The sequence below is a fragment of the Vespula vulgaris genome, chromosome 8 (assembly GCF_905475345.1).
Source record: "Vespula vulgaris chromosome 8, iyVesVulg1.1, whole genome shotgun sequence".
Classification (NCBI taxonomy): domain Eukaryota; kingdom Metazoa; phylum Arthropoda; class Insecta; order Hymenoptera; family Vespidae; genus Vespula; species Vespula vulgaris.
In genome coordinates this window covers 1,911,558-1,938,773 of record NC_066593.1, presented here as the reverse complement: position 1 = coordinate 1,938,773, position 27,216 = coordinate 1,911,558, and the positions used below count along the sequence as shown (strand labels likewise).

Genomic DNA, 27,216 nt, shown 5'->3' with positions numbered 1-27,216 from the left:
CAGTCAGTTTAATTCGTAACAAGTCCCGTTTTTATTTCCGGATTCGGATTACGAGTCGGCAAAGTCCTTTCGCGGTATACGAGCCACTTTCGATCGAGATAAACGATAGTATTCGCGTTGGTATACTTAAGCATATCTTTTTCCGCGTTGCTCGCGCTTTTCTTAATCGCGATTACGTACTACTTACTTAGAACATTCGTTAGTAGTATATTTTCGACGCCATAGCGTCGCCAATGCCGAGTTAATCTTTTTCATCGTCAGAATCTCGGTACGTCTAACTTTCTTTTCGTAATATCGATCATTAGTATCTTTGATCTTACAAAGAAAATGACTTTATTTACAAATATAAATTATAAGAAAGTAAGATAAGAATGTGCGTGTGTGCGTGTGGAAATAGCGTAAATGGAAATAGATCTGCTGATTAAAATATTAGAAATTTGTTTTTGTTTCTTTGTTTTGTCTTTTCTTTTTTTTTTTTTTTTTTTTTTTTAATCAACCAGTTTGTCCGTATCTCAGATAGAATTTTTATTAATTTATTACTTTATTAATTAATCAATATATTATACCGAATATATTATCGATAAAGCAAAACAACGTTTTATTAATAAAGTTAAACGAACGAATCGTCCAACTTGGAATAAACGATATTTACATAATATTTCGATCTAACAATAAATCACGTTCTATATCCGTTATTTCAGTGAAAAGAAATTATTAATAAACCCAATCTTATTTTTATCCTATTGTCGAAGTTCTATTTTTCGTTTTGATACATTCGAATAACTAGTAAAAAGAAAATTGCGAAAGCAAAAGAGAAGGAGAAAGTACGAAACACAAGGAGAAAATGAGAAAAAAAAGAAGATAAAAAAAATTATTTCGCCTTATTTTATTTTTACGTCTAAACAAACGAGCCCGTTTTAACCCGATACACTTTTAAGAATAATCTCCTTAGGGATTATTATTATTCGAGAAACGGGGAAAGTGATCGTCGACGCGTAAAAAGTGAAAAAAATAAAACAAGAATGAATTCTTTGTTCCCGGACATCCTAGTCGAGTGAAACACGTTTTATTTAACCTACCCCCGTCGCTACGATCATCGTCGCTTTCAATCGACGGATATGTTTGCACAAGCTTGCGTCTGCCGTTGGCATATGCTTTATCGAGATTCATTACCGTGTTATGAAGGAAAACTTGATCATCGTCGGTTCCTACCTAGAGTTTATGCGATTTCACATGGGTTTGCGTCTGCCAGTGAAAGTTTTTGTTCTATACATTTTATGAACAGCTGATATGATCATCCCCTTCAAATATAATATAATATATAAATATATGTGTGTGTACGTAGATAAATTTAGAACAGACACTTTCTTTTTTTAAATGGTCGACTCGATAAACTTATCATTTCTTTTATTTTTTTATTTTTATATAATTTTTGATATTTACACGATATATATATATATATATATAATATTTGTAAGTTTATATAATTTATAAACTTATAAATATTATTTAAATTGATTATTATTTACATTTATAAATAATTAAAAAAATAATAATTAAAACTTTATTACATTATAACTTTTATATAAATATACATACACATATACATATAAAATCGTTTTAATACAAACAAAAAATAAAATAAAACAAAATCACAACCCACAAATATTCTCAACTCATTCCGACTCCTCGATACAAATTATTTATCGATCATTCTCATCCGTCAATCTTATTATAATCAAAGAATATCAATCTTGAAAATTTATATTTAAAAAGGGAAGAAAACGATACGAAACAATAATTAAAAAAAAAAAAAGAAGAAGAACAAGAAGAAAAAGAAGACAAACCGAATAGAAAACTCCTGAGAAAAGAAAAATCGTAATTACGTCTCCTTTCATTTCTCGAACGTACTCAAAGTTCTTCTGACTCTTCTCTCCTCCTCCTCTTCGTCGTAATATCCTCAGAGCGCGAAACTTGAAACCAGACGTCGACCGCACGGGATTATCCTTCCATAGCGTCGAGCACGCTAGCCCCATAACACGCCATTGCCACATCTTAAGAGATAAAGTGTAAGAGCACGATATCGAAGGTAGAACCAGATATCGTCCAATGCCCTCTCCCCACAGGCCTCCTATCCCTTCTCTTATCCCTTTCTATCCCTTCTCTCTCTCTCTCTCTCTTCCTCACCCCCGTCTAATATTCTAACAATCTAACAATAAGCACTTAAGATATACTTTGCACGATATTTATTTTACGATGTAACGTATTCAAATTATCCATACTTTTTCTGTTTTGGTTTTTCTTTTTTTCTTGGTGTTTTTGTTTTTTTTTTTGTTTCTTTTCTTCTCCTTTTTTATTTTATTTTATTTTATTTTTTTTTTTTGTTCTTTGTCGTCTCTTCTTTACTCGTTATTTTTCTTTTTCCTTTTTCTCTGTTTGTTCTTTTTTTTCTACTTCATTTCTTTGCAATTAAAGTTAGCTTCATGCGATTCCAATAATTTTGATATATTACATTTTATTTTCTTACTTATCTCTCTTTTTCTTTCTTTCATCTTTTTTCTTTCTTTCAATTTTCTTTTTTCGTCTCTCTTTTCTTTCCTTTTTTTTTTTACTTTCTCTTCGTTCCGTTTTAACGACGGAAAACATATCTATCAATTAAGATCCGATCGTTCTATCGCAAAATAAGAGATACAGAGAGAGAGAGAGAGAGAGAGAGGAAAAGGAAGAAGAAAAGAAAAAGAACGCATAAGGAAATAACAGAACAATAAATTCTCATCGGTAATTATACAACATAGATTCGCGTTTATTAAGGATTCGTATTTTCATCTCTTTTTTTTTTCTCTCTTATTTCAACTTCCCTACAAGTAAAAATCCCAGGCTATTCTTCTTTGAATCATTAATTCTTGTATTTCCTTTTTTCTCTCGTCTCGTTTTTTTCTTTGTTCTATCGACCGACGAGGGGTGAAGGGAGGTAGAAGAAGAAGAAAGAACAAATCCTTACGTGTAATTATAAAATAAGACTATTAACAATATAATCATGTTAGACGCGATATAATTGACAAAATTAGGCATATTATAAAACTGTACAGAACTATATCCGTTTAAATTTATTCTCCTTTTTAATTAGCTTGACAATTTCATTTATTTTCAACTAACAAATGCTCATCCTACGAGTTTTAAACTTAACACCAACAATCTCTTATACTCGTGATCGTGATACCATCGTTATAGGATTTAAAGACGCATTATCCAACATGGGAGAAAGACACCGCCACTTTTACCATCACCATCACCATCACCATCACCAACAACGTGGTTAACCTTCGACGAGCGTAATTAATAAAACGAGCCCGGTCATCGATCTTGCTTTCATCCTACGCTATTTTATCTCGATTCTCCGAAACCCAAGAAACTATGACTATTAACTTATTTCTCTCTCTGTTTCTTTCTCTCATCATAATACATGTTTCTCATAAACATCCGATGAAATTGATTTATGGAAAATATTCTATCGTGTTAACTTTATTTAAGAAAAACGCAAGCAGAACAAAAAAAGAAGATTTGTCCTTTTCCGTTTCTGTTTTATCGACCGAGAAAAGTTATCCAAATTTTTCGGGCAAAATTGATCGATGGATCGATTCGGTATAATAACGATACGTAATAATAACAATAAGTAAATAAATAATAATAATAATAATAATAATAATAATAATCAATAATGATGATAAGAATAATAATAAAAAGAATGAAAGAGAACGAAGAAGATAACTTATACTAGGTGTTAATTTTATAAAGAGTTATCTAAGGTGTCTTTGAATAGTTGCAATGCCACCAACTGCTAGTATTTCTTTATATGGAAGGCTGCTTAATCATCCACTAACGACGAGAAGAATACAAAGTGTGAAACTAGATGGGAGAGAATGCGTTGCGCAGTGTGTCACCATGAAAAACGTGTCTTGGATCATCTTCGTGGAAAAAAAGAGAAAGAGAGAGAGAGAGAGAGAGAAAGAAGAAAAAGAAAGAAAGAAAAATAAAAGTATTCTAACAGTGTTTTACTATGAATTTATACGTGCATATCTCTCTACGTATGTTTGTGTTTGTATTTGTATCGTTAAATGATCTCACTTTTATTACGATCTTTTATATTTTTATAGATCATTAATTTTTTTATTCTCTCCCTCTCTCTCTCTCTCTCTCTCTCTCTCTTTCGTATCTTTATTTATTAATTTTTTATTATTTATATGTAAAGTATAAAGAGAAAAAAAATATTTGTTTTAATTCTTATCTCTTTTTTTTTTTTACGACTCGTACTTAGAAGATCGAAAAAAGTATATAAATCTTAATCTTATATCATTGATCTTATATAGGACGGGCTCGAAAGTTCCTAGATGATATTATATACGTATAAGTTATACTTTTTCGAGTTAATTCCGTTCTTTTCGTTATCTTTTCTCTTTTTACATTGCAAGATTAAAAATCTAGGAACTTCTTTTTACAATGAGATAGCAAATTTTTCTGGATAGAGCATCTCGAAGGATTCTTAAGATTTTTGTCGTTATTTATTTATTTTTTTCTTTCTTTTTTTTTTTTTTTTTTATTTTATTTTCAGTTGTAATCGTTTCGATTTCTTTTCTTCTTTATCTTCTCTTGTAAATTTTTGTCAAACAAAATTGAAAACTCTGTGCTTGTTACATTGTAACACTCATTTACTTACGTATACGTTTATATATATATATATATACATACGTATGTACATATAAATAATAATCGAGGCTTGATTTTTTTTTCTTCCTTTTTTCTTTTCTTTTTTCTTTATTTCATCTTTTAATATTTATCTTATTACTTGCAATATCGGTGAAGAATTATCCACCATTCGAAATGAACGGTAAGAGAAACAGGTGGCTTTAACGTGACGGAAAACATTGCACCGACATAATTGCTCGTAACGATGCCGTAATTTAACGCACAATGCTCGTTCGTCGTTTGTAAAGAAAGAAAAAAAAAAAGAAAAGAAGAAGAAGAAGGAGAGAAAGGAAAAACAAAAATAAAAAATACAAGGATCTCACGATCGTCTCCACTCGATTATTTATATCTTTCACCTCGTTATGATTTCTTTTGCTTTCTCGAAAATCGTGAATAGTTCCTGATTTCTTTTTTCTTTCTTCCTCTTCTTCTTCTTTTTTGAATAATTAAAATTGAAATTAAACGAAAGAAGAAGAAAAGAAGAAAGAGGAAATCAACATTTTTCGAATACACACACACACACACACACACATATATACGTATAGAAAATTTTGTTACTCGATTAAAAATTTTTTACACACGCACGCACGTATACGTAATTTGTTGTATAACAAGAAATTATTACATAAACAAAAAAAATTATTTTTGTTCGATAATGAAAAGACAAGAGAAAAAAGAAACGAAGGAAAAGAAGCTGCGATATAGCAGCATTCGTAAAGCGTGAAGAATTTTTTCGTTTTAAGAAACTTGGAATCAAAAATAAAAGCGTCATTTTAAATTACGTTAGCTCGATCACTACTTTGATGTAACTTCGTTAAATTTAACAACGAGCAACGAACAAGATTTCTCTTTGTTAATCGTCTTAGAAAGATAATATTTCTTAATCGTATTTAATATATTTAAGATTCGCGTAGAAAGGAAATAGAAATAAAAAAATCGAGAATGAAAAGGTAATGATAAAAAAGAAAAAAAAGAAATGTAGAACATCTAAACCTGCCTGCTTGAAATGACGTTGGCGTGTTGAAGGTGGTGCCACACCTGGAATAATAAAAATGCTTAAAGATAAGCAAGATCGACTTTTACTGATCGATCGAAAAGCTCGTTCTCAGTAAACAAACTAATTACAATCAGAAATCGAATGCGTGCTCTGTAATTACTCTTTATATGTGTTAGACATATCTCGAATCTAAATTTCCATAACGTTTTAATCGATCGTTACGCGATTGATCATGATCGACGTAACGGAATATCTCGATAACTTTTCAATAATTTTAATATCAATAGATAAACGGCAACGTATGTGTAGTAACGTTATGTAAAAATATTTTGCATATTGGTAATGAATAGAATTGAAGGGGAAAAAGATTTAGAAAAAAGAAAAAAAATATATATATTTTTTTCTTTTCTTTTTTTAAATTCGCTTCATTCAAGGACGATCGTAATTCTTTATGTTCGTTACTTTATAAAAAAGAAAAAGAAAAGATAATCGCTTTTTTGTTTTGGAAAATAATTACAGTCCTTACATTTATGTTATATTCATAATGAATCGGAAGATACAAGAACTGCATTCTTTCAGATACGATATAATTCGTTTCATTCGTTGTTTAATAAATAAATAAATAAATAAATAAATAGATAAATGAATGAATGAATGAATGAATGAATGAATAGAAAAAGAGTCCCTTTTGAAAAATAAAACCAAGTTTATTCCATTCGACGTTTGATTAATGAATAACAAAAATTATTTCTCTCGGAAACAATCAAATTATCTCTCTAACGAGTAAGTAAAAAGAAAGAAAAAAGTAAAAAAGACAAAGAAAAAGAAAAAAGGAATTATCTCTCCCACGAAAACCGATGTTCTATATTTGTCGTCTAACATATCGTTTAATAAATTATCTAACGTGTGAGAAAATAAAATCGTTTTTTCTTTTCTTTTTCTTTTTTTTTTTCGTTTTCACGTTTCCACGAGGGAAAGAAAAGAAAAGAAAAGAAAAAGAAAAAAAGAAAGAGAAGAAGAAGAAGAAGAAGAAAAAGAAGAAGTTGGTCACATTAGTTTCGTTGTACCGATCGGTGAAATAAATAAAACTTAGAAACGTTTATTCGTTCGCACGATCATAAACGAATACGAACGAACGAATGAGAGTAGGTGGTAATTAACAGCTGACTGACAGATGTCGACGAAATAAGCGAATGTATAAACGTATTATAGATTACAAAAGCAAGTCGTGTGTTGTTACACCGTCAGCGGATCGTTTAAAAGAGAAGCATCTTCTCTCTTTGGAAACTACTATATATTGAGAATGAAAAAGAAAGAGAGAGAGAGAGAACACGTGCCATTGTTGAATCGATAAATATAGCTTTAGACAAAACGATAACACGATAAGATAAAAAAAATTAATGTGAATGAACGATCGGTATTTATATGAATGGTATTTATAGATATATTAATTACATCGAGCAAAACAATTTCTAATTTTGTCGGATCTAATTTCATTTTCGTAGAATGAAAGTAAAGAGAGAGAGAGAGAGAGAGAGGGAGGGAGGGAGGGAGGGAGGTCTTTTGTATATATATACATATAATTTTATAATTTTTTAATTTTATCGAATCTAATCTTAACTCAACCAATGAGGATTTGAACAATAATTTTTTCTATACGTCTACGGATATACGTTTATTATTTTTTTTTTTTATTTTCTTTTTTTTTATGTGAGATTCTTAAAAGATTTTCTTAAAAAATTATATGTATATATATTTTTTTAATAATATAACAGATAAAGAAACGATAGGTACACATCCATCGACTAATTAATTATTTATCCATTTACTACTTCCGCTAGTAGTCACTGCAATATTGAGAATATCCGACGATTATTAATTACGATCTTTCGATAAATGCGACTACCAAGAAGAAGAAGAAGAAGAAGAAGAAGAAAGAGAAGGAGAAGAATAAAAAAGAGAAAAAGGAAGAAAAAAGCAAATAAAAAAAAAGAAGATACTCGTGCGCTCATTATATATCTTCTTGATTAAAATTAACTTATAATCATACAATGACGATCGAATTCAGACAAAAATTCAAATGTCTAAGAGAAAAAAAGAAAAAAAGAAAAATATATATATATATATAAACATATATATATCTGTTTATTAGACATTAATCGTCGATAGATCAAAAGTAATCCTAAAGAAAAAAAAAAATAATTCGGAATTTGCCACATTTCATTCTTAATATTTAGAAGAAACATTTAGAAGAAAGAGAAAGAGAGAAAGAGTCGGAGTCAAAGATGAAAAAAAAAAAGAAGAGAAAAGAAAAAAACAACAACAACCAAAAAAATAAACAAAGAAAACAAAAGGAAGAACATGAAAAAAGGGAGAAAAATGAAAAGAAGAGAAACAAGATTAAAGATAACTTGTTTGAGATTAATTTCTATTAAATTCGAATTAGAGAATCCTCTCGCGTGAGTTTGGAAACGCATACATGTCTACATATATACCAATACAAAAGCATATACTCATTATCGTTCCGAATTGATTGCTCCTATGCGAGTTTCTCCTCTTTCTCATCCTCTTCTTCTTTTTCTTTATCTTTTTTTTTTTTTTTTTATTTTTCTTCTTCTTGTTCTTCTTGTTCGTGTGCTGCTGAAACTCTTCCGTGAACACGTTCTCTCCCTGTTTTCTTGACTCTTCGAGTTAGCAAACGAGCGGCTCACGTTTAGCGAGATGAAAAAAATCACTCCGTGCTTATACACTCACCTTCTCTCTTTCTCTCTCTCTCTCTTTCTCTCTTTCTCTTTCTTTCTCTTTCTCTCTCTCTCTCTCTCTCTCTCTCATTCTCTTTGCCTCTATCTCTGTCTCCGTCTCTCGTTCAGTTTCTTATCTCTCGCGAACGATCACTGAATAATGAAAATGAACTTCTGTACGAGCCGCCTTAAAGATTTAATGGAGATTCGTTTAGGCATTTCCTATATACCAACTATAAGGCACATACATAAAACACATTCGATAAATTGTTCGACGATTTATATATCAGTTAGTGCCTCGTTAATGTTTCATATCTTGTTAACCAACGCTCGAATCGATTATCAACTTAGTTATTTGACTCCTGTGAACGTGGACACGATTGAATATATATATATATATATATATATATATATATATATATATATGTATGTATGTATGTATGTGTCGTAGATCGATGGTAAAATATTTTTATATGTCAATTTTTAAATGAAAGATTACTTAAGGATTTTCGATCGATCGTTCGATCTTAATGGACTCGATGATATCGTTTTTCGTATTATTCGATTATCTTTAATTAAATTCTAAGCAAATATCTATCTATCTCCGCTATTTCTTTTTTCTTTTATTTTTCTTTTTATTCGGAAAAAAAAAATATATATATAACATATAATATACATATTTATATATATAAAATATACATTAAAAAAAAATACGTCACTCCCTCCCCCCCAAAAAAAAAGAAATAAAGGAAAGAAGATTAATAAAAAAAAAAACAAGGAATAGAAACCGCAAAATTTTACTTTAGTTAACGTGAACGAACGATTTTCTAAAAGAAATCACGAATAAAGAATAAAGAAACAACTTACGGGTAATAAAGGTACCTACGTCAGGGAACGAATATTTTTCTGTTCCTCTTCTCTTTTTTCAGTATTTCTTTTTTTTTCCTTCCTTTCTTTTTCTTTTTCTTGGTCAGCTCTTGGACCAGGCCAAACCACTTTCGGCAACGAACTTTCTCCTTTCGGCCGGTGAAATGTTGGGCCCTCCTTTTGACTTCGTGTTGCGCGATTACAGAATCGCTTGGCTACGTTCTGTTTCTCTTTCTTTTATCTTTTATTTTTTTTAATTCTTTTTTATTTTGTTAATTTCTCTCTCTCTCTCTCTCTCTCTCTCTCTCTCTCTCATTCTATTCCTATCTTCTATCCTCTTCTTTCTCTCTCTTTTCGTTTTATTCTCTTTTTCTTTTTCACAATATTTTACAACGTTGTAACTTTTTCCAACTGTATGTCTCTCTCTCTCTCTCTCTCTCTCTCTGTATGTGTATCTGTTCGAGTTTACATACTAAGAGGTTGTTCTTGCCTGGTAACTCACAAGAGTTACCACCAGTTGAATCAACTTTTCAAGTTGAGTACGAACGCGAAAAGCGGAACGGAGACCAAAATAGGACCACTTTCTTTTGCCTCGACCTCCTCGCTCGCGTTAGAAAGAATTCCGGTCTCTCTTCGTCCTCCTCCTCCTCCTCCTCCCCCTCCTTCTCCTCCTCCCTCTTCTCCTCCTTTTTTTACTCTTCATCCTCATTTTTTTCTTTCTTCTTCTTCTTTTTTCTCTTTTTTTCGATCGCACACACGCCGTTAGACACGTTTCTTTTTATTTTCGTTTTCGTTTTCGTTTTTTTCTTCCTTCTCTTTTCTTCTCTACTTTTTCTTTTTTCTTTTCTTTTTTTTTTTTCTTTTTTTCTTTCTTTTTCTATGCCAGATATTTGCATTACCTCTTTATATATTTTTTCTAATTTCTCGTTCACGGCCTACTTTTCCTTTTTTTACATACGCGTCTGTAATTCACAAGTTTTCTGTTTTTTCTTCTTTTCTTTTTCTATGCTTTTCGAGGGTATACCTCGCCTGTTGTTTTTCTATTCTTCTGATTTTCAATCTGTTCTATCCTCCGATCTTTTTTATTCGATCGATCCACCCATCGTCTAATAACGACAACTAGTTGGCACGTGAAATTATTTTTAAACTATTTAAGATATTTATAAATCTTTAACATATAATTAAATATCCATATTCAATTAATTACATATTTCAATTAACTTTGCAATTAACTAACAACTGTTTTCTATAAATTAATGTAATTGATCAAACGAGATCAAAGTCGAACACCTTCTCGCATTACTATTACGATTATTATTATTATTTATTTATTTACTTTTTGTTAAAATCACCCACTTATTTCGAAACATTCAATTCTTTTTTCTCGTATTATCATTCATTTCAATTATCTATCAAAACTCTATGTCGCGTTATTTAAAGTAATTAAAAATCTTAATAGTATATTTTGTATTGCGTAGAATATTAAAAAAAAAAGAAAAGAAAAGAAAAAAAAAGAAAAGAAAACAAGATTAATAGAAAAATTCTTCGATTAACGACGAGCTAACGAAAGGAAATAAATAGCAACGAATGAAATATTATTTACTTTAAGGACGTATACCACATAATAATCAAATCCTTCTTCGCGTTTCATCTCAAAAGGATAGAGAGTAGGAGTGAAAGGGAGCGCAGGGATCAACAGGTTGCTCGATCCTCTCCTTTCGTACATCGACGTCACCGTTTCTTGCTTAACCTTTGCCTACCTACGTAGAAACCAAGCGACTGCCTTTTGCCCGCATTCACATCTCCGGAACGACTACGACGTTGAGAGTCCATTTTAACGCGACCGTACTTATATATTACACTTTATAAGAAGGTAAACATGCGAAAGAAAATATAATGAATGAAACAAAAGAGAGAGAGAGAGAGAGAGCAGAGAAAAGAATATCGATCGTTCGACAATACGATGAAAATTAATTGTAATCAAGTAGGATTTTATTACCGATAGCAATCGTTTGATTTCATAGGAGAAAGAATTTAAAAAGAAAGAAAAAGAAGAATCAAAATTCATTGTATCCGATCGATAAGAAAATAATGAATAAAATCGTTCATAGAAACGTCGTGATACTAATCAATTTTCAAATTTAGAATGATTGTTTCGTTGTAAGCTTTTTAAAAAGGAGAAGAGAGAAAAGAAAAGGAAACAAAAGGGATTGATAAAAAATTTATTTCTAATGAGCCGTGAAATTGTCTGGCTACTATGTTACGCAGGAAAGAGACTTGGAGAAACAAGAAAGGAATATCTCGTTTTTACGAAACTTTTTGTTTGTTTCTTTCTTTCTTTTTTTTTTTTGTTTATTTTATTTCATATTAATACACAAGCGCGATTAATGTCCATTGCGGGATATTTTACAAATTATACTTTACTTTATGAACGTTTAAGCCAAGATACAATTGTAATATAAATAAAAACGAATGTATTGAATCGTACGACATAAGCCGATGATTGAGAAATACTCCGTTAGATTATTAGAAATTAATGGATCAATGAAATATTTATGATACTAATGTCACATTAATCAACGGTATAATTCAAACTACGAAAATGGATATCTCGATGATAAACATTATTTCACGACACTCGTTAATTATATAATATACGATTTATATATAAATATAAAATACGATTTAATAACAGTTTTATTACGTGATCCATCGATCAAATTCGTGATACGTACATATGTATATATATGACGTGGAAAGAAAAATACGTAACCAAGCGTCACAGCGTATAAACTTTTATTTCTCAGTTTGCCTTAATTACAAGAAAACTTACACGAAAGATTTTTAATGATAGTTATAACGCTAAATCCATCGATCAAACGATCGAAAAAAAAAAATAAAAACGTCGTAGCAATCACCTATGAAACTAATAATACATTTGATATGAATATAGCAATGATAAACTTTAATTACAAAAAAATATGAAATAGTTCGTTGATACAAGTTTATCAATTGGATCTATCGATCGCGTACGCCATCGTTGTTCTTTTTTTTTTCTTTTCGTTTTTTTTTCTTTCCTATTCTTTTTTTCTTTTTTTTTTTTTAGATCATTCTCACGTAAAAAACATAAAGTCAACGAAGAGAAAAATTTGTGAATTTGAGATTAATCTTGTCCCATGAGCTAGTAGATATCACGTTGGGGTTGAGTTTACTTTTTCTTAAAGAGAAAAAAGAAAAGGAGGTTTGACTTTGTGAGAATTTCAAAGAACCGAGGTGACGCCATATAATAAGGATTGAAAAAGGAGAGAAGAAGAGAGAAGTGGGAGATAGAAAAAGAGAGAGAGAGAGAGAGAGAAGGAAGAGTAAAAAAAAGATAAAGAAATTCTTTCGGAGACTTTGCTGTGCCTCGACTTCGAACGGTTTCCGCATTCGCGAGAGTGGTATCTCGTATACGGTACTGGACCGGTTTTGGACCATTTCGGGCTTTCGCAAAAGAGAGAGACAAAGAGATAGAAAAAGAAAGAGAGAGAGAGAGAAAGAGAGAGAAAGAAATATTACCTTCATTTTTCGTTACTACCTTCTTTCTTCTTAGCTACACGAAATTTCATGGAAAAACAGAGATTTTTATAAATATATATATATATATATATATATATATATATATGTATGTATGTATGTATGTATTAAATATATGATATAATAAATATAGATAATGAAAAATATCTTATATATATATGTACCAAAATTAAAATACTGTAAATTTATATGAATTGAATGAATTTTATCGAGAGATTTTGACAATTACATGTGTGGGTATATGTGTGTGTTTGTGTGTGTTAAAGATTAAGATACTATGAAATTATATAAATTATATGAATTATATAAATTTTATCGAGAGATTCTTCTTTTTCTTTTTCTTCTTCATTCTTTTTTCTTTTTTTTCTTCTTTTTTTTTCGACATAAGTATAATACATGCGAAAATGAATAATTCTAAAAGTTTTTGATAAATATTTCTATATATGTATATATTTGTTTTCTTTTTTATATATATCGTAATTATTAATTTAACATAACAATTTACGTTTTATCGTATTATCATCCCTTGGAAGTGGATATGGTTAGTTCATGGTGAACACATGAGAAATATTTCTTCTACGTTTCCTAAAATACGAGAGAAAGTTCTTGGAAATACGTTTGTAGAAATTAATCAGACTAGAAAAAAGAAAAAAAAAAAACACGACCAAGAAATAATCTAACATTCGTCCATTTTATCTAAAAAAATTTGGGATTCCTTTATCTTTAGATTAGATTTGATAGAATTTAGTGAAAGTCGTTGAATTATTAGTACAAATTAATTGGACAAGGAAAGAAAAAAGAAAAAGGTAAAAAAAAGGAAAAGAAAAGGAAAGAAGAAGGAAACGTCGCGCGAAATATTCGTCTGTTTCGTTTATATCGAAAATTTTTCACTTGCCTCTTTATTTTCGAAATTGGATTATATCAGAATTTAAAGAAAGTCTTTGAATATTCGATGCAACAAAAAAAAAAGAAAAAAAAAAGTAGGAATAATACGATATGATCGAATACTCGTTCGCATGATTATTCGAAATGATGAATCTACAAAATTATTCATTTTTTTTTTTCAATGTTTTTTTATTCTAATTTTTTTGTTACTTATTTCTACATTTGTTCATTTATTCGTTTATTTGTCTTTTTATTTTTTTTTTTTAACATAACCATTTCACTTTCGTTTTTAATTGTCGATCATGATCGTACGTAACTATACCGTTATCGATAATTTCACTGATCGACCGATCGAAACTGGGTATCGAGAAGAAGTAGGTCGATTCATGGTCGAAAACGAGGACACGCGTAGAGTCGCATGTTCCTTTTCTTTTTCTTCTGTCTCGTATCTTTTCCACTTGTACAATTAAAATGCATCGAAGCGATTAAACAAAAAAGAAAAAAAAGAAAAGAATGAAACGTAGGATATCATAAATCGTTTACTAATTAATAATTTTCGTGAACTAAACGAATGATCGATGAAATACGAATTTTATCATATTGTAAAGAAGACGATTGAAAAAAGGAACTTCATTTTTTCGTATCATACAATCCCATCATTGTAATTAAAATTACCAACGATAACAACAACGACAACAGTGTATATAAAAATCGTGTATCATTAGTAATCCCTATTACGATGGATTATACGATTGATCGAACTATTAAATATAAACACAAAATTTATTCTTACTATTTTATTTAATCGTTATTTAATCGTATCACGTCGATCAAAAAATTTTATTAATAATAAGAAACGTGAATGTCTCCTATCGTTAGAATATCATTTAAAAGTCTTCTACGACGATTTCGTTAATTGAGCGATATTACCACGAAAGAAAATAAATGTATCCTATTACAGTAACAACAAGGACGACAACAATGACAACAACAACTACAACAACAACAATAAGAATAATAATGAAAAATAAAATAATAAACAAGAGAAAAAAGAAATGATTCTACGTAACGATCGTGATTACAAGAGAAAGAGAAAGAGAAAGAGAAAAAGGGAGAAAGACAGACAGAGACAGAGAGACAGAGAGAGAGAGAGAGAGAGAGAGAGAAAAGAAAAAGAAAGAGAGAGAAAGGCAGTGTCCTGTCCACGTTCTCGCGAACGCGGAAGCTCAATCGCGTCGACGGAATCGTATATCCGATCGGCCGCGTTCGTTGGAGCGTATTAGACGAAGATAGATAGATAGATAGATAGATAGATAGAGAGAGGGAGAGAGAGAGGGAGAGGGAGAAAGAGAGAGAGAGAGATAAAGATAGAGAGAGATAAAGATAGAGAGAGAAAGAGAAAGAGAGAGAAAGTACGCGAGGGCGCACGCGTGCGCGTTCACTCGCGAGAGGGAGAGGGAGAGGGAGAGAGAGAGAGAGAGAGAGAGGCAAATGCAAAGTGGTAGAGAGGAGGGAGTAAGACGGGAGTAAACGAAAGAGTTGGAAGGAGTAGTAGTAACGGCTGTTGGGAGATAGACGCGGAACGGACTTGGTTGTGTAAAGAAAAGTGAAGTGTGAGAAAGATAGATAGATATATAGATGAATAGATAGATAGATAAAGGGAGAGAGAGAGAGAGAGCGTGAGAGTAAAATAGAGAGGGAGAGTGGAGCGAGCAAGAGAGAGAGAGAGAGAGAGAGAGAGAGAGAGGGAAAAAGGTGGTGGCTTACGTTGGACGTTACGGTGTGGTTAGTCGAGTGGTAGGAGGATTAGAGAGAAGTTCGAAGAGAGGGGTATAACGTGGTGGGAGGTGGGGGCGGGAAAAAGCTCCACGTACAGAAAGAGAGAGAGAGATGGAAAATAGATATAGATATAGATATAGATATACATATACGTATACATATAGATAAATATATGTATGTAATACAGAAAAAGAGAGAGAGAGAGAGTAAAAGTATCATCGGAGTAGTCACTCTTTCAGTATTTTGCCGGTGAACACGGTACGGTTAAAGATAATAGTACGTTCGTGTTTGTACATCCTCTCTCTCTCTCTCTCTCTCTCTCTCTCTCTCTCTATTATATCTACTACTATATTTTCATCTTTCTCTTTCCAACGATTGGAAAGAAAAAAGAAGAAAAAAGAGAAAGAGAAAGGGAAAAAGAGAGAGACAGAAAGTGAGAGAGAGAGAAAACAAGAGTGTGTGCGAGAGAGAGAGAGAGAGGGAGCGAAGGAGGAAGAGAGGGAGAATACGAGGACGTACAGGATAACGGCTCGCTCTTCATCCCCACCCTCAAGAAGTAGAAGAGGTGGTGAGGTTTTGTTCGCTTGTGTAGTCGGGAGTAATGCTTTGGTTCGACCAATGGGAGTTACGCTTCCGGCACTCTTTGCTCCAATCGTTGGTCGGCTTCGATGGATAGACGTCGACCAGCGGCGATTTTGACAGTCGCCACACGACGACGGCATCGCGCGCGCCTCTTATAAGCTCAACCTTTTCCTTATCTCTCTGTCTCTATCTGTTTATCTATCCGTCCATCCATCTCTCTCTCTCTCTCTCTCTCTCTCTCTCTCTCTCTCTCTCTCTCTCTCTCTCGCATTCATTCTTTTTCTTTACAAGATCAAATATATACGTATACAAACACGTATATGTATACGCGTGTATACACATATACGTGTATATTCTCAAATCACGTTCATATATTTATTATACCTCTCCCCTCTCTTCTCCTCTCCTTCTCCTTCTTTTTCCACTCGTCCTCCCACCACAGAGAAAACTAGAAAAAATTCTCGTCAACATTCGAGAATATCCTTATTCATCCTTCCTATAGACACTCCTTCTCCTTTCCTATTTATTTATTGGCTCTTGTCCTCTAGGAGAAACTCCTAGACAAAACGGATCGTAAGTTACCGGTAATCGCGAAAAAGGAAATCACACTTCCACCCTCACCACCCGTTACTACTACTACTATTACTTCTACTACACTACTATTACTACACTACTACTACTACTACTACTACTACTACTACTACTACTACTACTGCCAGCCAGAGAACTCCCCGCTCTCCTTTCCAGTTTGTCGACGACCGTCGAACCGAACGCGTCGCGGCATCGCGTCGGGGCATCGCGCCGGTCTCTTCTCTCTCTCTTCCGAGCGCCGAGAGAACTTCTCTCTCACTTTCGATCGGTGCTCCACTCGATCACGACGTATATTACTCGATCGCACGTATTACGGTTATATACTATCGAGATTATTCGTGAATCAAGATAATACGTACAACTATATATATATATATATACATACATATATATATATATATATACGTTCGTGTGTATATATATATATAATTTATATATATATATTTATATAGGTATGTATTGGTTTTGATAAAGATTCTCGAGGATTTTACGTATTACAAGGATTGTTTGTGTTGGAGAAATACTTAAATCGTTGAACTCTTTTTTATATATTTAACAACGAAAGAAATAAAAGGAAGAAAAAGGTGAAAGAAAAGGAAAAGGAAAAGAGCGAAAGAGAGAGAGAGAGAGAGAGAGAGGGAGAGAGAGAGAGAGAGAGAGACAGCGTGCGTGCGTGCGTGCGCGTGTGTGTGTACGCGCGATCAAAACGATCAGAGCGATCGCGCGCGCCTTCCATAGTGTCTGTCTCTCTGTGTGTATAGATCGAGAGCAATCGGAGGAAGTTCAAGGACGAAGACTCGGTAGTGTCTTTCAATCTAAAGCTCGCAAGTGTGTTTTTCATTTTCTCTCTCTCTCTCACATTCACACACACACATACATACATACAAATACACGCACACATACCTACACACGTATATACAAACATCACAATAAATACAGACAATTTGTCGTACTCGTATTACCGTCTCATAGACTCCGTGAATACAAAAACTCTGAAATAAAATAAAACGACAAGGGAAAAGTGTCTCGGAACTTATAGAAACAAAAAGTCGAGAGTTTCGAACGGACGCTCGTTAATAATATAAAAATTACGCGTTAATACATACGTGTATGTAATTTTTACGCGTTCGATATAGACATATGATAATTTTTGGTAAATAAATGTGCGAGTGAAATATAACGTGAATGACGAGCTGCGCTATGGAGTACCAACAATTGGCACCACCACCGGTACCAACAGGGGTGCTACATCAGACGCACCATCCTCAGGCGCAACATCAACCACCACCTCATCCACCCCATCCGCACATCGTTGTTGCTCCTGCGCATCAACAACAACAGCAACAACAACAGCAACAACAGCAGGGACAAAATCAGCAACAGCAACAATCCTTACCACCAACTACTCATGGTCATCAGGTTCATGGACCCTTACCACCGATTCACGACGACAGTACCAGCTCTCGTTGGACACAGTATCAACATTTATGGCGACAGCATCATGTCTATATGAACGGTAGGAAATTGGAACTACGGTGGATATTGATCGGCTTTATTAATGAATATTTAAAATCGTAACGGTTCTACCTTGTCCTTTCGTTTCGCAAAGGAGAAAAAAAAAAATAATAATAATAATAACAACATTAGTCACGAAGCTTCGTCTCTAAGTTTCCAAGAAGTTTATCGTAAAAGTAACTAAAGTTCTTAATGTTTTTATTTTATTTTATTTTTTTCCTACACGATCGGAGAACATGACGAATATTTAAAAGGATTTAATAAAGAACGAAAAAAAAAGGAGAAGTAAACAATTCGTCTACCTTCTTGAGATAATTTCGTTTTAAAAATTATTTTCCTTATTGTAAACGATGACGATATGTGTGTGTGTGTGTATATGTGCATATATATATATATATATATATATATATATATATATATACATACATGTATGTTAGTTCATCGAAATTATTGCTCTCTCGAAATAGTACAAAATATTTATGAGCTGTCACGATCGATAATAGTTACCATTATCAACTTAAAAGAGTAATAACTCTCTTGGATAGATAAAAATAGATACCAAAGAAAATGATAAAGAAAAAAAAGACGGAGATAACACAACAAAAAAAAAGAAAAAAAAACCGAGAGAGAGAGAGAGAGAGAGAGAGAGAGAGAGAGAGAGAGAGAGAGAGAGAGAGAGAGAGAGAGAAAGTAGAAAAAGAAAAATAGAAACAAAAAAAAAAGAAAAAAAATAAAAAGAAAACGAAAAAGAGTTATATACTTAAAGAGATAAGTTTGATTCGCTACTAGAAACGCCCACCTGTTGCTCGTCAACGGTGTCTGCCTACTTACAGCTTATAACTACTGTATATTCCCTTATTTATACTTATTCCTTTATCTCACATATATGTGTGTGTATGTGTGTAAGTAAGTAAGTAAGTAAGTAAGTATATAAGAATATATGTAATCGTTCGATTTATCTATTATTATTACAACCGATCGTATTCGAAATTAGATCGACAGATCATTTCTTTATCAATTTTAATTTTTTTTTATATCTTGTTGATCATATGACGAATGAATCATTCGCTTTTAAACGTGTGAATTCTTCTATTCACCTATCCTAGTTTACGCCGGAATCGACTCAAGGCTAGTTGTAATTTGCATCCTCCCACGTTTCTCTTGTTCACTATGGTATCTCCGTATCTCTCTCTCTCTCTCTCTCTCTCTCTCTCTCTCTCTCTCTCTCTCTCTCTCTCTCTCTCTCTCTCTCTCTCTCTCACACACACTGTCTCTATCGTTTCATCTTCTTTCTCAAAAGAAATACGTTCGACAATGAAACTTATAATACAAAAAATTATACGTATTTTTCGTTATTGTTATTATTATTATTATTATTATTATTATTATTATTATTGTTACTATTATTTTTACAACAGGATTCTTTTTTATTATTATTTCTATTTTATTATCATTTCTATTTTTAACAAAATATATATAATATATATACGTATGTATGTATACACACACACATGTATGAATACGCACATACGCGTTATTATATACGTGTGCATACAAACTGCATGTATGCTCAAACAGATCTGTATGCATCTATATCCGTATACTTGTGTTATATAATTTTTGTTTTGTTTTATTTTTCTTTTTCTTCTTTTGTTTTAGTTTATTTCCAGCTTTTTTTTTTTTTTTTCTTTTTTTACGAATAAATCGACCCATTCACGATGAAATAAACTTTGGCGAATAAATTTTCTATTAACGTCTAATAATTTGATTTCCATATAAAACATATATATTTACAATATTTGCAACGATACAAAGTAAATACATATTATATGTAAAATATTATACTGATATAAAACAACTACAATTATATCATACGTATGTATAAAATTTTATATTTTTTATATATAAACAATAACTCAATCTTACACACACACACACACACACATATATATAAATTGTATCAATGTTTTTAAAAGAAACGATCTATAAATCATTGAAAATTAATATCGACTAAACTTTGGATCAAATATTTATTGATATAAAATTCTATCATATATTCTAACAGATCGGATCAGTATTCTAAAAATAGTTTCTAACACTTCAATGTATTCTAATGATTCAGATAGACAACAATAAGGGGTAGGTCACATTCGTACCATCGGGACCACAATAGAAGAGGGCTGGGCAGTTAAAGCCTCTCCTCGTCCTGAACACACGACAGACATAATTATATCTCACGTATAGTAGTATTGTAACGTCAACGCGACTCTAACTATCATCTCTTCTTGTTCGTATCGTTGATTCTAACACGAAAATAGGCTTGCTTGCTTTCTCTCTCTCTCTCTCTCCCTCCCTCTCTCTCTCTCTCTCTCACTCATTCACTCTCTCTCTCTCTCTCTCTCTCTCCATGTATCTATCTATCTATCTATCTATCTATCTATCTATCTCTCTTTTTGTCTCTTTAGCTTATTCGTTCGGAGGAAAAGCTTGTTACCAGGTCGACGTGGAAGAATCACGTGTCGTTTGTCTCGAGGACGTAATAATACACGTGGCTCTTGAACGTTGTAATGTTAAATCGCTTAATTTTTTTCTCCTGTTTTATATATATGTATATATATATAAATGTGTATATATATATAAATTATTAGATAATTTGATGAAAATACTCGAAAAAATTTAATGTCATATATTATACAATGATAAGTAGGTCGACATTGGATTCATTGGAATAAGAGAAAGAGAGAGAGAGAGAGATAGATAGATAGATAGATAGATAGATAGATACATGGAGAGAGAGAGAGAGAGAGTGAAAGAACCGTATTATACAAGATGATTTTTTTATTAATAAATTATTATACGTAGAGATTTGTATTCGAAAAAATTATAATTAAGTCTCTTATCATTACTAACAATAATATCTGCAAGAGCTCGTAACGAAAATTCGAACGTTCAATATCTTCTTAAAATTTACATTTATTTTATACTAGAAAAATATTGGATTGGAATTTCTTTTCTTTCTTTTTTGTTATACTTTAAGATAATAATTAATCATCGTGTGTAAATAAGCAGTATATATGTATGTATATACGTGTGTGTGTGTGTGTGTGTGTAAGACAGGCAAGCATTATTATAAATATTAATTGAAAAAGATTATACCTTGGATCTATGGAGTCTGAGAAAATATGTAGAGGGTAAAAATTAACATGTGTTTCTCTAGAGAAAGTTAGTAGAACCCTGTAGCTAAGGACTTGACTCTTGAGTCGACGACCTTGTAGTTATTGAAGAGCGCATCTTTGAATAACAATTAGAGTCGCGAGTTAAGCGACGACCTATGATCTTGTGCGACGGAGATATCGTTCGCGACCTTGACGAAGTACTACGAATACTCGACATTTCTCTCTTTCTCTCTCTCTCTCTCTCTCTCTCTCTCTCTTTCTCTATCTATCTACGAATGAAATAATGACGATGATACATACATACATACATATATACATTATATACGTACATTTCTATTGAGAAAAAAGAAAAGAAGAAAATTGAATTATACAAAATTTCTTGAAAAATAATTAGATTAAACAAAGTCGAGAACATTTCGATCGTTTCGTTCGAATAAAAAAAAAAAAAAAAAAAATAATAATAATAATAATAATAATCGTCAAAAAATTAATTTGATATTTCAGTTCTTTTTTTTCTGTTAAATCTTTTCATTTTTATCTAAAGAAATATTGAATATACTTATAGACGCCACACACACATACACATATGCGTAAATATATATATATATATATACATATGTTTAAATGACGTGTTTCATTCAAAGATTTTTTAATGTTCGTCCGCACTTAAAGTCGTTCTCGATCAAACGATCCATTAATTATCAATAATAAACTACGCTCGCGTAGATTACTTACGTGTCTCGTACGTTCGTCATGTCGCAACGCGTTAACATTTCCCGAAGACCGTGGCACAGTGACCGTAACTCGACCTTCCGAAGGCCGTTCCTTAATCCGTAGTCTAAACGAAGCCATAAAAAGGGCGAATGTTCTTCCTCTCTCTCTCTCTCTCTCTGCTGTTTTTCTCCTTCTCTTTCTTTCTTCTTACTTTTCTTTTTTTCTTTTTATCTCGATCGAGTTCATCGCTAGTGACAAATTAAGATCGAATTAGAATGAACTGTTTGCGTCACGCTTATTATTCTATTGTTGTTCTTGTTGTTGTTGTTGTTGTTGTTGATCGAAATTGCTAAGTACTAATAATAAATGGAATAAAATTATTTCATTTGTCGTAAAGAACGAACGAACGTCGGAATAATTTTATTAACTTGTTTTCCAACTACTCATTATTCGCGATAACAATGTATTTCGAAAGATCGAACGAAGAATGTCGAATATTAGTAGAACAATTACGAACGGATATAGTCGTATGATTTTTAATCGCGTGAAAGAAAAAGAAATCCTAATCGCTGGTACACGCATACGAACAAGCACACATTTATATATGAAACATTGATTATAATACCGAGCATTGTTCCATACGAAGTTTTTATATTCTTTTATCGACAAAATCTTTTTATATTCTAATACAGAGATATAGAAATCTTGAACGATTAATAAAAACAAAAGAAAGTGATTTGAAAAGATAATTTGATTTGTAAAAAAAAAAAAAAAATACAAAAAAAAAGAAATTGAAAAGAAAAGAGAAAAGAGAGAGGGTAAAGGAGGAGAAAAGGAAGAAGGACAAAAAAGACAAAGTAGAAACGAATAATAAAAAAAAAGAAGAAAAAAAAGAAGAAAAAAAAGAAAAGAAAAAAGAGAGAACAAAGATTGAAAAAAAATAAAAATAACCATTAAAATCGTTATCTACACCAGCCGTGTTATATTTCGTGTGTATAATATGTAGGTGCTTATGTGCGTAATTCGAAAAATGAAAAATGTCGAGGTTTATCCAAGAATATGTTAAAACTCTCTCTCTCTCTCTCTCTCTCTCTCTGCAAATAGACAGACAATTGGACAGAAAGACAGAGAAAGAGAGAGAAGGAACATATATACGCATTAAAAAGTGCAAATTGCACGCGCTCATCCACGTGCGTCGGCATTTGCCGTAGTCGTGCAATCGTTCTCGGAGACTCACCGATAATAACGAAAGGAGGGTGGGGAGGTAACGGTAGGGATGGTACGACGAGAGGGAGGGTGGGACGAAGAAGGGGAAATGTATTATATATGGTGGGGAGAAGCCGATTCGGAAAATCCGATTGCACTCGTCCGTGCCTATATCGATTATTATCGTACAAGACGCCTTGAAATACTATTATCGACTGTCTCGTATGATTTTCAATGTCTCTTCTGAGTTTCCCTTTCTTTCTTTTTTTTTTTTCTTCTTTTCTTTCGTATCTTTTTTTTCTTTTTTCTTGTTTTTTTTGTTTTCTCTTTCTCGTTACATTTTATTATTGTTTTTGTACGCTTTCGTTAGCGTCGAATTTATTGCATCGAATTATTTGGATAATTGATTATATATATTTTTTTTTGTCTTCTTTGGTCTTTCGTTTGTATTTTTGTTTGTTTGTTTGTTTGTTTTTCTTTTTTCTTTTTGTTGCACTCGATTTTATTTCGCCGACTTTGTTGCAATCGATCAGGTGGATAAGTTTTTCTTTTACTTCCTTTTTTTTTAATACAGTTTTATATATTTCATTCATATACGAAACGATGAGAATTTGTTTAAATTGTATTTATTATTGTTGTTGTTGTTATTATTATTTTTATTTTTATTATTCGATGGTTATGTTGATAAACGTCTAGATTTTTGATTTGATGTTTCTACAAGCAAGAGATATTAATACTCAACACGTTATCGATGAAGCTCGATAGATCGTTGAAAAGAAAAAGAAAGAAAAAGAAAAATCTATCGGTCGCATTAGAAAATTCTTTTTCCCTCATTTTTCTCACTTATCTCTTTCTCAAGGAATGTTCCACTTAGTACAGTTTTAATAGAATAAAAAAAGAAAAAGAAAAAAAAAAATCTGGATAAATACTCGTTCAAGAATCCATGTTAACGACGATGTTAATAATGAAAAAAAAAAAAAATCTTGAATAATCGATCGATGTAATATCGTTATTTACATTTCAATCATTTCGAGATTCTATATAATCATAATCAATATAAAAATCATCGTATACGTGGGATAACATTAAAAATTAATTGTATCGATCATTTAAAATTCATATTGATTTTATATTTCGTTCGTTTTTTTTTTTTTTTTTTTTTCATTAATCATTTTTCCATTAATCATTTAATCATTTTTTCCGCGTATGTATTAATGATCTATCCGGTGGATAAGAAATTAATAATATGCAATTAAATGGGCGTAAATGTATTAATTACGAAATATTGCGAGATCGTAAATCTCACTTTGAAGAAAAATTCTGGTCGATCTTTGAAAGTACTACTTATAAATATATGTGAGGATGGCGTGTGTATGTGTAAAATATTTCTTAAAACGATTAATTATATATTTCGATATTAATTATCGATCATTTTACTCTTCCCTTAAAATATTACTTTTAAACTTCGTACTTTTGACTTTATAATACGAATCACTCGATATATTATATAAGAATGAAACATTAAATTAATTATTAAAGAGTGAAAGTCGACGTACACGAGACGTAGGATGAAAAAAATGCGATCTTTTTTCTTGTTTCTTTTTTTTTGTCTTTGTTTCTTCCTAATAATTTATTTATTTATTAATTTTGTTTTCTGTTTCTTTGTTTTTTTTTTTTTTAATCCAATTAAAATTTCTCTTTTTATCTTTCAGGTAAGCTATATCCCCCCTCCTCTTCCGGATAATATCCCCGTATAAGCTCGTAGAAGCATAATAATACTTTGGAATATGTAAGTAAATATCTTATTTTATTTTTTTTTCCTTTTTTTAATTTTCTACTTTACTTACTTATTTATTTATTTATTTATTTATTTATTTATTTATTTATTTATTTATTCATTCATTCATACAATTCTTATCGCAATATTGCGATTATACTTTATAAATTTAAATGCACAATTCACAAACATACTCGCTCACTCACGCACACACATACACGTCGTAGATTTTATATCGTATGTATCGACGTAAACAAATATCGAAAATTCGAAAGAAAATGAAATTACGAAATAATTATGACATTTTTGGCGGGTAATCGATGATATTAAGAAAACATTTATCTCTCTCTTTCTCTCTCTCTCTCTCTCTCTCTCTCTCTTTTATTGCGAACGTTAACGTCAATAAATCCTGACATAAATAGACATATGTGTTATCGAACGACCCGACGGGGTATGATAACGAGTGTTCTTCTTTCAGACCTCTTTTGATAAACTTTCCTTTCTCTCTCTCTCTCTCTCTCTCTCTCTCTCCTTTGACTTCTTAATTCAAGAAGTAATCACGAAAGAGAAAAATTGAAGGAGAAAATGTTGACTTCAAAAAAAAAGAAAAAAAAAAGAGAAAAAGAAAGAGAGAAAGAAAAAATGTGTTTGGAATTATAATTAAAAAAAGGTCAACTTTGAAAGAGTCAATCAAAAATATTTATTTTATAAATATAAATTAACATGCGATATAAAGATTAACATGCATTTATATATATATATATATATATATATATATATATATATATAATGATTAGAAATATATAAAACGCGATTAATAATTAAAAATAAATTAATAAAATAATCAATCGTATGTTACGTTTTAGAATAAACGAAAGATTCGATATAAAAATTCATCGTGCATTTTTACAAAGCTAGTAATTGGAAATAAAGTAATATCGAAAATTAAACGTTCGAATGATATTGCTCGGTGAAGAAAAAGAGAAAAAGATAAGAAAGAAAATTTTTGTTTTTATTTTTATGTTATATATATATATATATATATATATATATATATATATATAAAGAATTGATTTTCGTATCTTGTAAAACAAAAATTTTTGTTTATTATTATTTGGTGTATATTATATACCAATGATACCAATATATACCAATTAATTGGTGTATATATATATATATATATATATATATATCAATTAAAGATTAAATAATATATATACCAATTAAAGATTAAAAGTATAGAAATTGTATAAATGAAAATAATAAGATAATCGATCGAACATTTTGATTTTTGATGAATTAAAAATATAAGTTCGATAAAAGAAAAAGAAAATGAAACAAAGAAAAAGAAATGACGATTCACCTGTATACACAATAGGTAAAAAATAATGCGAGATAAATGAGAGTAAGAGAAAGAAAGAAAGAAAGAAAGAAAGAAAGAAAGAAAGAAAAAGAGAGATAGAGAGAGAAAGAAAGAGGAAGAAACGTTTCAAAAGGAGGGTTTTCAATCGGGTTGCGATTAAAATAGTTCACTGGAACGAAGAAGAAAGTGGCTGGGTCATGACGTACGTATGTATGTACATACGTAGACATACATACCTATAGAAACAAATAGACGGACAAACAGTTATACATATACAGAGCCGTAGACATATATACACAGACGAATGTATAGATAAATGCCTACGTATATCGTACACGTGCGATACGGAGTACTGAGTTTGAAATCGCGATGAAACACGCAAGAGTCTCGTTCGGTGTTTGCGATTGGCGTTTTCACTTTCGAGTCTACGATACAGGGGATAGTATAGAGAATTAAGGGGGAGTTGCGGAAGGAGATTGAGAATATATGTGTATATGTGTGTGTGTGTGTGTATAGTACGCATTATGCATATATATATATATATATATATGTATATATATGTGTGTATGTATGTATGTATAAGTGTGTACAGTTAAAGGGAAAGAATGAAAAATATAAATAAATAGAAAAAGAAAAATTATAGATACATCATATATACATGTATACATACATATTTATATATACATATATGTATATATGTATGT

At 31.2% G+C, this 27,216-nt stretch overlaps 1 protein-coding gene across 10 annotated transcripts in view; it reads left to right on the top strand.

Moving 5' to 3' along the window:
- LOC127065485 (thyrotroph embryonic factor-like) overlaps positions 1–27,216 on the top strand; it is a 95,623-nt gene that overhangs the window by 14,810 nt on the left and 53,597 nt on the right. For 2 of the 10 annotated variants that reach the window (XM_050997903.1, XM_050997905.1), the window contains exon 1: positions 17,523–18,277. The exons of 7 other annotated variants lie outside the window; for them this stretch is intronic. In XM_050997903.1, coding sequence (XP_050853860.1) covers positions 17,947–18,277 — 331 coding nt within the window. In that variant the 5' untranslated portion in view covers positions 17,523–17,946. Of the gene's footprint in view, positions 1–17,336; positions 18,278–27,216 lie in introns of those variants that run through there. One more of the 10 variants, XM_050997902.1, reaches the window with a different exon arrangement.